The 12,621-nt window shown below is 43.8% G+C and overlaps 1 protein-coding gene across 1 annotated transcript; it reads right to left on the bottom strand.

Annotated features, from left to right (window-relative positions):
• Window positions 1–5,495: 5,495 nt before the first annotated feature.
• On the bottom strand, window positions 5,496–12,117 carry PDE9A (phosphodiesterase 9A). The gene is made up of 7 exons (XM_010724355.3): window positions 12,009–12,117; window positions 11,023–11,179; window positions 9,797–9,910; window positions 9,157–9,261; window positions 7,800–7,928; window positions 7,527–7,622; window positions 5,496–6,300 (listed from the first exon to the last, which is right to left on the bottom strand). The coding sequence occupies exons 1-7, from the start codon at window positions 12,056–12,058 to the stop codon at window positions 6,250–6,252; spliced, it is 702 nt and encodes a 233-aa protein (XP_010722657.1). The 5' UTR covers window positions 12,059–12,117; the 3' UTR covers window positions 5,496–6,249.
• Window positions 12,118–12,621: the final 504 nt, after the last annotated feature.

The following is a 12,621-nucleotide window of genomic DNA, read 5'->3' as shown; positions in this document are numbered from 1 at the left end:
TAGTATCAACCTGAATGAAGTTCGCAAACAATTCAGTGCAGTTCAAAACTGTTGGTGCCATTATCTGAGCACTCAACATTGTCCCCTTAGTCAAAATAATTAAATAAATGAAATAAAAGCATAATTAAACCAAGATGTCACCACAGGAATACATCTTTTCTGCTTTTTAAATATGCTCTCCTTCTGGTGAAGTTGAGTGCCCTGCCATATCCTTGTCTCTCGTGATCTCTGCATGGGTGTGAATGGTGACATGAAGGGTCAATGCAAAGGTGACCCTGAAGGATGAGTAGATGGAATGGTTGGTAGGATAAGGTGAAGCAGGTGAGATACGTGGACTTTGGGGTGGTGGAGGACCCTGGGTGCAGGCATGGAGGTGAAGTTCATGCTGGCCTCTGCTGTCTCTGGACATCCCCAACCTTCCTCAAGGCGAGCAGCATGTCCTCTGCCAGCCAAGGGTGCAGGATGAGGCCCTGCCACCAGGGCCTGCCCTTGGCAACATACACAGTAGCCAGCGTGACTGGGAGGATCAAAGTCTCAGGGGGAAACAAAAGTACAGTGTGGAAGGTATAAAATTGTCATTTACAACGTGCACATCGCCCTGGTGAACTTTCTGAGGTACATGGTGTTTTAGACTTGTTATCCTATAACCTCTTGAGACTTATTTCCCCAGCTCTTCCCTGAAGAGATAAGTGGCTGCCTCTCTGCAGCCTGGGGTTGGGGTGGGGTGGTATCTGCTCATCAAATGGGAACCTCTCTTATCCCTGTTGCTCTTCTTTCCCAAAGCTGTGAGGAGACCAGCAGAGGATTCTTTCTGCACTCCCAGCCTTCCCAAACTCCTACTGGACTGTTCAAACCTCTTCAGATGAGCTGGCCCCTACCCAACCACATCTGCAATTACACTGCTAAGGGTGATTTCAGCCTCCAGTGCCATCCTCTATGGACCCACACACAAAGGTCTGATGGGATGGCTTTGGTGTGGCCTGAGGGACATGGTTAGTAGGCATGGTGGTGCTGAGCTGATGATTGGCCTGGATGATCTTAGAGGTCTTTCCCAACTGTAATAATTCTTTGATTCTAATGTGGAGCAAAGCACTAGCTGCAGCAGTACCAAAGTGCTGCCACTTCCACATGTGGATGTGGAAAGCAGACTGAGCACTGCAGAGCCAAATGAAAAAGTGCTTGAAAAAAAACCCATCCAGCATACACAAAAAGCTGAAGAATCATAGAATCATAGAATGGCCTGGGTTGAAAGGGACCTCAAAGATCATCTAGTTTCAACCCTCCTGCTATGTGCAGAGTCTCCACCATACCAGGCTGCCCAGAGCCACATCCAGCCTGGCCTTGAGTGCCTGCAGGGATGGGGCATCCACAATCTCTTTGGGTAACTTGTTCCAATGTGTCACCACCCTGAGTGAAAAATTTCATCCTAATATTTAACCTGAATCTCCCCTGTCTCAGTTTAAAACCATTTCCCCTTGTCCTATCACTATCCACTTTCATGAACAATCCCTTCAAACATCGGACGGCTGCAGTGAGGTCTCCCCGGAGCTTTACATTAGATGTCAGGAAGAAATTCCTTGCCCAGAGAGCAGTTGGGTCTTGGCCCAGGCTGCGCAGAGAATCTGTGGTGCCCCATTCCTGGAGGCACTCAAGGCCAGGTTGGATGGGGCCCTGGGCAGCCTGAGCTAGTGGGGAGCAGCCCTGATCATGGCAGGAGTTGGGGCAGCTTGGACTTTGAGATCCCCCCAACCCAAACCATTCTAGGATTCCATGAAAATGAAAAGAGGCTGAGAAATTGTAAGGGTGTGCTATGTCCCCATAGTAAGCTTCCTTTAAGTGGAAATGCTAGAAGGCATGACTTGAAGAAACAGGTTTGATGAGGATTTATACATTTTCATACTGTTTTTTTTTTGTTGTATTTTCTAGCCTGGAGTGTCCCAGCTATCCAGAGTCCAGCACTGCACTAGGGCAGTTCCTGTGGAAAGAAACTGAGCTGTTCCAGGCTCCTGTCGCCACCAAACCCTCAGGGACAGGACTCCGCCATGTCCATGAGCCAGGCAGTAAGTGTGTTTCCACACAAGCTGGAAAACAGAGATTTTTCCTGAGGTATCATAGCCAGCATTGGCTGTGACAAGGCTACTTAAGCTTTCCAAGCCCTCCTGGTTCTACGTTTGTCTTGCAACAGAGCCAAGAGCAGTATTATAAAAATGTCTACAGATAGCAATTCTGAATGTGAGCATGTGCCTGAGCACACCTGCAGCCCTTGATTATGTGCCAGAGAAGTCAGAAGGCTTTTTTTTTGGTGTGTGTGAAGTGTGACTTTGCCAATGGGACAGTTCTTAGCACAACTGGGTGATGAAGAAAGAGGTTCTTGGCTTGTTGGTTACAGCTTCTCTGTTTATGAGAATGTCCAGTAAGTTTTCTGGCCAGGAGTTTCTATGAAGTCATGTTTTCTGGAAACAGCAGCTCCAGGCTGTGTCACTGAGTAGTTTGCAGTGAGCATCATGAGGTGCTGCACAGAAAGCAGAGAAAAGCCCTGGCTTGGTGACCTGCTACAGGTGGATTGGAAGCCAGTGGAAGAGCAAGGCTTACTATGATGTCCAGTGAAATCATAGAATCCTAGAATCATTAAGATTGGAAAAGACCTCTAAATCATCTAGTCCAGCCATCAAACAACCACCACCATGCCCACACATAGAATCATAGAATTGTAGAATCCTTACGTTGACCTCCAAGACCTCCAAGATCATTGCCTCCAACTCATCACCACCTTGTCCACTAAACCATGTCCCTCAAATATCCCCATCACATCCCCATCTCTTCTTTGGGCGTGGTGGAGCCAGACACAGTCTCATGCACTATTGTGGCATCCAGGCACATTTTAGGAGGCCCACAGGAAACTGAGGAAATGGCAGTGTGGGAATGTGGTAAATACAGAGAAATTTGGCCTGAGCAGGGTGGGTGTGATGCCAACTGTATCTGCTGCCTTGCAGAAACCTTCGCAACAGGACAGAGCAATATGAGAGGAGGATAAGAAGCATGCATGCTTTTAATACCACAAACCAAGCACAAAGATAAGACTTGTTCTGTCTTTGGAGTTTCCCAATTGAGGGGGGAGCTTTCAGCAAGGCCTGCTGTCGACGCAGGAGGATTTAATGCCGCTTGACAGGGCTTCCCCAATGGGCTCGCGCTGCGCACCAATCGTCTGTTCGCTCCCATATGGAACAGATGCTGTTGTTATTGCTGCTCAGAGGCAGCACTGAGATTAGCACAGTTTCCATGTACAGATATTTCGTCGGCATTACATAACCCACGTATTTAACACACAGTAAATTTTCATTGCAAATTGGCTGCTGTGGGGGCACTCACATTTATAAAAAGCCATTTCCTTCCCAAGATGTGTAGTTACACTGTAGCCGTGGTTTGATCTGATTACGAAAGCTGTACTTGAAAATATAGTGCATGTGGGACTGTGGGATCTCATCATTTAAAAAAAAATTAGAAGTCCCAGGGCTCATCATTAGTTTTTCAAGTTAAGCAGCACGGAACAGCTACAAACTGTTTCATGTTCACCTCTGAGCGGCAATGTAACTCTGTACGCAGTACGATGCTGAAAAGATGTGTGCAATGGATCACATAAAAGTTCTTCACCGTGCATCTACCATAGAGTAGAGCAAAAAATGAGATATAATAGTCACTCTCAGTCAGTGAATTAGGGAAAGAAAAGATTAAAACACACTTCAGACATCTGTCTGGCTGTCTCAGAAAACCTCATTTTCATGTTAAGTGTAGTTTTAAAATGTCACCCTGAAAATGTGTGACATTTTAATAGGCTGATTGCCAAGATTCACAAATCTGTTCATTTGCGTATAAATCACAGCATCAAATATTTTGGAAAATGTAAAAGAAACTAGAATTATGAGAGAACGCCTTACACTCCCCTTGGTTAAACTTATGTTGGGAAGACTCTATAGTTTTATTGTCTCCAGAAATTAAATTGTCTCTCCAGAGATTAAAGAATGTTGTGGCATTCCTGTATGTATCAGCTGGTCGTGATTGCATAGGTTCTCTTTCACAACTGTCTCTAAACAGCAGCCTGGTTATTCCCTGCTTCCAGTAAGCCACACCACGTATGACAGCATCATGACAGTCATTAGCTTCACCACATTTCTGTAGAACTTCCAATAAGATCAGTGGTATTGCGCCAGCATCTCCCTATCCTTTCTCCACAGTAAATGCTCTTCAGGTTGCTCAGGCAAACAACAGAGCCAAAACAAGCAGCAAGAATCATCCATTACAAAAATTCCATGCACTTCAATTAGGGAAAGCTCTGGAGCTTGCATTGTGCAATTAGCTACTGTATGCCAGGGTCCCCAGTGAGGCACGCGGGAGTTAAGCACATGCATAAATCCCTGTTGGATTAGGGTTTATGATTTAGAGCAAATCCTTCCAACTGAAACAAAACTTCCTATCAGGATCTAGCCCTTAAACAATCTTAATGGGAGGAGGGTGCAGTCGTGTTCCTACAGCAGGTTTTCTCATCTAATATAACTAGCTCAGTGCAGGACTTGGCATGTCCTGAGCAATTGTTTATAGCTCCTGCACAGCACATCTGCTTTGGGAGCTGATTTGTGACGGAAATCCGCTCAAGTAGAGATGGTAAATTTGATTTATTTGTGAAAAAGAAGTGAAGAATTCCACAGCTAAACAATCTGGGTCACAATGTACTTTGGATTACAGGATTTAGTGCAGAAGAAAAGGCCCAGACCACACAACTCAGATCCAGCTCCCAAGCACCACAAGTTTTGAGGTTAATCAAATCTAGGGCTTAGTTCATTCATTTGTGAGGATGTCCGTGTAGCTTGGAGCTGACCCCACACTCGGATCTTCTCATATCCCTGGGGCTCCCCTAGGACTGTGCAAATCCAAGAGTCAGGCCCTGCTTCTGTTTGCTGCAGAAAGCCCAAAGGCACATGCACAAATAGCTGGTAAAGGAGCAAGGCAGGCAGAAGCTTTGGTAGAGAGAGCTGGCTGTGAGTCCCCATGGGCCTGAGGAGGTGTGCAAGGAGGAATAGGCCGTGCCAAGAGGCAGGCATGTGGCTCAGTGCCATGGCAGCTATGCTGTGTGGGGAGAAGGCCTTGTATGTGCAGGGCAGCCTTTCCCCACCGCAAGAAGGCCGGAGTGGATGAGCGGCCTGGTGTGGGCTCAACTGTTATGGTTGGTGGGAAGGGGATTTGCATGCTGAGGCAGTGCACTGGAGTCCACAGTGGCATCTGGGCTCCTGCCTATATGAAGACACTGCTGGAAGTGTGGCCCTTGTGATGTGATTGTAATACCAGAAACGTTACTAAATCCTCTTCTCTTCAGGAGAGCAGACCCTCCCCTCTTCTGTACAGTCCCTCACCTTGTATTCATTACGAAAGCACTTGTCTGGTAGCAGAGTTGGGTCCTACCTGAGTGTATACCACAAAAGAAAACAAGTACGACTACGACACCCCTTTCTGTAGAAGAATATATTATTTAGCAGATCAGTTGAAAAGTAAAAAAAAATAAAAATCTGTACATCTTTGAAGGTTCTTCTTGATGCTGTCACTTTTTGCATTCTATTCATAAGGATAAAACCTATGCAGTGGTGCTGCATGGTGCTCCTCTTTGCTTGTGCCAAAGGACCCCTGACACTGCTGGGCACAAAGCAAACCTGTAAGTCCATGAAGGCTTCTTCTGACTTTTTCTAGTGCAGAAAAGAAAACTGCATCCACTAATGTACTTCTGAATGTACTACGAACACTATAAAATTCATAGGATAATACAGAGAAATGTGTTATTAGGGTCTACCTGGCAAACAAAAATATCTGCCAGGCCCCTGTCATTACATAAGCATCTGTTAAGCTGTGCTGTAATAGCATACTGCAGTACAGGTAGGTGCAGAATCTTGACTAAAACAAATTTTCATTTGTTTTGGACACCAGCGGTTTGTTTAACAGAAACGGCTCCTTAGCTCAGCTCCACTTTGTCCCTGGAGACAGCAGTTCCCAGTGCTGGCCATAGAGGCAAACCCAGTGGGGAAGGAGCTGTGCCATGGCTTGCGTGGCACCACTTGGAAAGGGCATCCATGTTGGTGTCCATCTTGGCCACCTCACCCCAAGTGTCATTCCTGCTGGATTCCACCACATCCATTTGGCAAATGCAGTGTTTCTCAAAAAGAAAATAATTGTAGGGGCAACATTTTGCTCAAAGTCTTTTTCTTCTCACTTTTCAGTAGTGCTGGTGGTCAGGCTGTCACTTTTCTTCTTCTGCAGCTGCAATGAAGAGCAAAACAATATTAGCGCCACAGACTCATACAGTGCAGTTTTCCACTGCCGAGACTCCAGCACCTAGCTCCCTACAATTTGTTGTACAGGAAGCCCTATTTCATCTCAAGAGCCCTGAAGTTAGGTCTGGAGGAAACAGAACTTGGTGTTTCTCATCATCTCTCCTGTTAGACTCTAGGGCTATTCGCTGACTCCTATTGTTTGAGTGATTTCTGAATTCAGGCAGCTCTTATTTTTCTAAGGACTCTTGCAACAACACACCATTAATTATAGCTCCATCAGTTTGTATAAACTTTCTGCTTTGACAGCTTCTATAAACCAGAAGTAAAATTTCAGCTTGGCTTGAAAGATGAAGAGGTCATGGAAAATCTTGCTCTTACATTCTTCTTCACTCCTTTGAGCTCATAAAAGATTTTCTACTCCTTTATCACTCAGTGACCTCAAACATACATTCTCTGATTAACCAGCCTTAGTATTTGTGCTGCTGAGAAGGTTTTCCTCCAAACAACTTGGAAGGAGGTGAGATCTACAGCCAAAAGCCACCATTCCCCTCATCCACCCAGGGACAACCATGTGAATGAACGTTCATTTCCCATATATCAAGGAATATCAGCACAACTAGTACTCTGGGGCACTTGCCAATTTATTTTAATGACACAGTGATAGAGAGAGTCCTGTCTACATGATGAATTTTTTCATGTCAGAGAAAACCCCAGAGTGTGGTGCCATTTTGACAGGTTTTATTTGCTTGTCTCAGTAGGGGAATGAAACACTGGAAGAGACATGCAAGGAAGGTGTATCTTGCCATAGAAGAAGACTGTGCCTCAGTGGTGCAGTTTCTTGAACTGCACAGGCCCTGAATATCTTGCTGTTACCTAGCTTAGGCCAGCTTCTTCCAGGGAAAGGCAGCTTCCTCCTTGGAAGAGAAGCTTGCTGCTGCACTCCCCAGGCCATTATCCCTGGGGCTGGCCTTCAGGTGTCCCTCCTGCTGGCATCACCCTCCCCACGGCTGCGCTGGGGTGGCTGGAGGATGTCCATGTGCATGTCAACAGTTTGTGACACCCACCTGCCTCCAGCTTGGTGTGATGAATATGGTTCTCATGGCTATGAGGATGCCGTAAGCATTCCTACTGCTTCAGAATTAAATGGCTATTAAATTGCAATGTTTAACTTACTAAATCATTTGCTTTATGAAACAGATATTTAGAGCTCACCTCTTTCATAGCATCATCTATCTGCTTTAACTCCTCATAGCGGTCTCTGGACTCCCAAAGTGGCTGAAGCATCATCTCCTCCACTTCAGGGAATAGCTAGGTGAAAACAAGAGAGAGAAGTGCAACATTTCTTTTTGTATTCATAAACTTGCACCTGCTAGAAACAGACTAAAGGTAGACAGTGAATATCCCCACAGCTATTTACACACATGCCAGAGCCAGTGTTGAAGCTCCGCAAGCTCCCAGGTCTGGTTCTGACCTTGGCTGACCCACCTTTGTTACTGTCTCAAACATGGGGATGAGAACAAACTTCAGGAAGCCGATCTGTGCGGTTGGCTTGGTTACTTTATCACGGTCCATGAAAGGTGCCACTGGAAGACCCTCCGATTTTTCCCGATCACTCTGGAACAAATTCAGAGTTAAAAAACTTTAATCTTGGCTAGAAGCTAAGACAGCAATGTACCAAGGACTCCACTAGCTAAAGGGCAACAGTTTTCAGACGCAGATCTCTGCAGTGTCTGAAAATAACATGGAATAGCAATATTCTTCCCTCAGGCCAATACATCCTGCCTCTGAATAAAGAGAACTCTGATTAGCCACATCTGCACAGCACCAGCATGAAATCCTTCACCTCCAGGCATACAGGGCAACGAGGCTACCTGGTCCCTTTGGAAACCCATAGGACTTCTGGGGTAAAATTGTTCTGAGTATTCAGAAAGGTGGTAGTGGCTTTCAGCACAATCAAAGAGAGGAAATGTCTTTGACTTCCTCATTCTACAGACAGTGATTCTTTTCAGGTATTCAACCAGAAATTACATGACCTTCTTTAATAATGATTAAAACAAGTTCTAGCTAGCTTGTTCAATGGAGAATAAATCTACTGATTGAAATGAGTTTATTAAGCTACCTACTTGACTGCATAACTCACTGTTTCTATGTGGATTCACGGGCAATGTCACAGACTGTGCTTGCAAAATAATCCTGTTGTAGACTTTCTCTCACCTACTGGCTCTGTGGGCACACAGTGCATTCACTGGCTGACTAAAACAGTAAGTTACACAAGTATTGTAATTGTGAAGAAAAAGGTGCAGATGCAGTGAGCTAGAAGTGTTCCTGACACATCATTCAAGGCATTTGTCTCTTTAGAGATGCTATGTTCAGCTGGGAATCTGGTGAGGAACAAGGGTTTGGGGAGCTTAAATCTGACCTCGCACACCTCAGCAAGTCTTCTGCTTTCTCATTAGAAAATGTTCACACATAAGAAAAATAATCTGAACTAGTTCTCTTGTAAGACTTGATATCATTCACACGACAGCTTTCTCCTGCCACTGCTCTTGCCCTTTTGGCTCAAAAAACATTTCTATGTCAAACAACCTTGAAAGGCTGCTAGAAGAAGCTGTCTGCTAGCATTAGGATTTCTAGGTTGCTGTTGTCTTTCCTCTATGATCTACAGTCAATTGCATTCACTTGCATTCTGAACAGCTTCTACTGCTGACGTGCTGTCTTTCCATAAATGAACCCTTTCTGTCCTACAGATAGCCTGGCCTATCAGGCAGCAGAGCTCTCATGGCTCAGGTGGGATGCAGCCACAGCAGCTGGCTGTGCAAGTGTGCTGCACCTTCATTCTTACCTGCATAAAATATTCCTCTAGCAAGCAGTCTACCCAGGGCTCAGCGACTTCCATTGGGCGGACTTCATTGGAGATATCACAGCATTTTATCAGTATCATCTTCAACTGAAAGAGGATAATACTTTAATACTGCAGTTTTCATGCCAGCTCTATTTCTTCTAGATAGAACACTTGTCTTCATAACATGGTGAGGGGAAATGCTCTCAAACAGAAAGGACAGCTTTAAGATTAAATGAGGTTTCTTAAATTGATTATATTCCACTCTCCCAGTTATACTGTGTAAATTACTTATCTATCTGCTCTCTCCTCAGTTTTTTTGCCTATAATATTGGGATGAACTCCAGTGGGACATGTGCTTCTTGCTGTATGAAGCGGATCAACCCCAAAAGACCACGTACTCCTTGTGGAACAGCATTCAGAGGCCATGGAGAATGTCTTCCCTGGATGTTAAAGGCTCCAGGATTTTTAAAGCTGGAGTAATCTATTTTCTATAGAAAATTCCGAATTTCAAATATTTTTGGTGGAGTAGAAAATTTGTTTTTAACAGTGTATTTTGAATCTTGACTTTCAAACAAATGAACACTCATCTACAAGTTTCATACTACGAACAGAAAAATGATAATCCATAAAATCTCCTTACGCAGGTCATGTGTTCTTCATTTGAGTAATCAAAATTTTCCATTTTTTCCTTGAAAGAGTCCAGTATTTCCGCATGTCTCGCCATGTCAGTAGCCAGAATTAATGTAATTATCCCCTAGCAGAGAAAACATATTAATACATCAGTTTGACATTCTTTCTAAAGTCTATTATTGCAGAGAAAAATAGAGGCTTATACACAGAAACCCTCAGATGACTACACTGTTAACACTGATCAGATTTGAAATCACCAGGGAAACTGGAAAAGGGTTACAAAGAGTATATGAAAATATCTGTAACTGGTGTGATATTCCAAAGCCATTGAGATTTTTCCTTTCTGATTGACTAATTGTGGAAACAAACTCCACAAAGAGATGTTAAAAGCCACGTTCTATTCACCAAGATCCACTTTTGGCCCCTTGCAAAGCAATATGCACTTTGTTACTGACTCTTAACAGAGTCAACACAGAAGAGAGAAAAAACAGTAGATGTGGATGTCCTCTGTGCTCATCCTCCTTATTTGAAGGGCTTTGAAATATCCAGCTGCAACCAATATGGTAGAGCTTTGTTTGCTCCTGACAGACATGACTTATGATGGGAAAATATGTGGCTAATTTAAAATTGAAGATTTTTATGCAGATTAGACCATATGGGGCTCATGCCTGCTTCTCATGCGTTGACAGAATCAGTGGCTCCCAATGGACCAACACATGAGCCCTTACACTGATCTACTGTTTCAGCTGGTGTGCAAAGAAGTCGTCACGTAGAAACTAAAAATAATTTTTGGTCCTTTCTGCTCTAATGGGAATTCTAGCATTGTTCCTGGTCTCAGGAGTAGCCTTGATGACTCTCAGTCCACCAGAGCCTATTCCAACAGTGGAAGTGTACCTTTGTTGCACATCTTTTCCTATTTAGAAGCCCCACATTTAAAACTAATGCAGCATTCTCTTAAAGCATAAACTTCTGGCATGAGAGCATAATCCCAGTCAGAGCTAATTGGCTCCTTCAAAAAATGTCATAGTCCTTAATAGTCAGAATGTGCTCATTATTTCTTAGCAAGACATTCCAGGGAGTGCTCCTCTGGAAATTTTCCAAGAATCCCTTTTGGATCCTCCCAGTGTGAGGGGCTTTATTCAGTCCTGCCCTCTGTGGACTGATGCAGCACTTTCCCTGCTGTGCATACTGCATCTCCAGGAACAGTCTGTATTGCACAGATGGGACCATTCATACCTGTCTTATCTGTTTGAATTGGTCCTGGTCGACATTGGAGAAAATGTTGTATTCTGGCTGGGAAATGATCTGGAAAGCCACAGCACAGTGATGGTTCTCCAGTGGGGAGATGTCATTGTAACGTACCGCCAGCTCCGTTCGTGCGTTTATCTGATAGCTGATATAAAGAAAAACAATGAGAGCTCCTGCAGACGCACACCAGCTGCTTCCTTTTATTTACATTCTTCTGAATACTTACTCAATTAGCTGCAGTTTGTTTTTTATTGCTAATACTAAATCAGATTTTTAGAGAAGACGGATATTACTTTAATACCATCTCAGGCACTCTTCCCCTCCACTTATTTATTTATTTATCTTATTTCACCAAGTAGCTTAAAATGACATAAAGCAAACACAGAAGGAACCTGGCTTCATCCAACCCCTGCTGATGCTGATGGACAGATTCTCACTGATCTCAGTCAACCGTGTTCTGCCCTTATTTAATGAGTGTCTGCAAATGTATTAGATTATCACATTTTGTTTTTCATACGTGCATGCACACAAAGGTGACCATGTGTCAACAAATCTATTTTCCAATACGATAATAAATAGAATAATGTACATTTCATCATTTATAATTGCAAAATAATGTGCAAGCCAAATATCCCTTGGCACTTTTTGTGCAAATATTCCATCTTGTTTAGCAGAACTATACCCATTTCTAGACTCGTTCTCTCATCTCTGAAATATTTACCTTGTTTTCTCAGGCGCTGGGGGAAGATCTGAGGCAGAAATATGAAAAAGCCTTTTATTTTCAGAGCCAAGGCCAGCTGGCAGTCCCAACCCAACCTGAGCTTTCCTGCCTTGGCCCATGTATGAGCGAGCAGTAGGGCCTTGGGGGAAGGCCATTGCCAGCTCAAGCTGTGAGAAGGAAAACCTGATCCACCAAAAATGCCGGCAGGCCTTACCTTCCCAACAGAGCCCAAGGCAAGCACAAGCAGACTTACGTGTTGTTATAGCCTGGATGGTCCAAGTCATGGCACACTGCTGCGGTCATGAGAATCAAGATGTCAATTTGGGAAAATTTCTCCTGCAGAGTAAATACATTAATGTAGTATTGTGATTTCTACTAAGTCTGTCCCCAGAAATGAACAGAATTGAAAAAACACCCACGTTTACATTTCAGGGAGAGGCAAACTGAGCAAAATGAAGTATTTTTCTGTATGTCAATTTACTTCAGTGAAGAAAGAGAATTCCGCCTCCCCTTCCAACAGAAATGACTCAGATTTGCCTTTGTTATATTAAATATCAGCAGCGCAGAAAAGCCAATTTTCTCAAAATTTATTTCAGAGATGATATAAAAGCACTGAGATAGTACCACTGTCCCTTACAAGTCACTTGAGCATCTTGATAAGTTAAGGCACAGCTGGGGCATAGCTGCCATGACATTCTGTATTAATTAAATGCATGACAAGAGTGAGAAAAACTAATACAGTGTCTTCTGAATAGGATGAACTTCCATTCAGACGAGTTTTTCTCCATACTCTTCCTGGCAAGAAAAGCCAGAAAGCCAGAAACTGAGATGTATAACCATGGAGAAAAAAAGAAAAGAAAAAAGAA

This window comes from Meleagris gallopavo, chromosome 1, assembly GCF_000146605.3.
Source record: "Meleagris gallopavo isolate NT-WF06-2002-E0010 breed Aviagen turkey brand Nicholas breeding stock chromosome 1, Turkey_5.1, whole genome shotgun sequence".
Taxonomy (NCBI): Eukaryota; Metazoa; Chordata; class Aves; order Galliformes; family Phasianidae; genus Meleagris; species Meleagris gallopavo.
The sequence above is the reverse complement of the archived record's forward strand: the minus strand, read 5'-3'. Positions and strand labels throughout refer to the sequence as shown.

Excerpts from the sequence above, each read along its gene's own strand:
- PDE9A (XM_010724355.3), bottom strand. The coding sequence starts at position 12,058 with ATGACCGCAGCAGTGTGCCATGACTTGGACCATCCAGGCTATAACAAC. Across the intron at positions 7,929-9,156 it reads TAGAGGAATATTTTATGCAG|AGTGATCGGGAAAAATCGGA; the intron begins GTAAGAATGAAG and ends AATTTGTTCCAG. Across the intron at positions 6,301-7,526 it reads TAGATGATGCTATGAAAGAG|CTGCAGAAGAAGAAAAGTGA; the intron begins GTGAGCTCTAAA and ends TCTTCATTGCAG.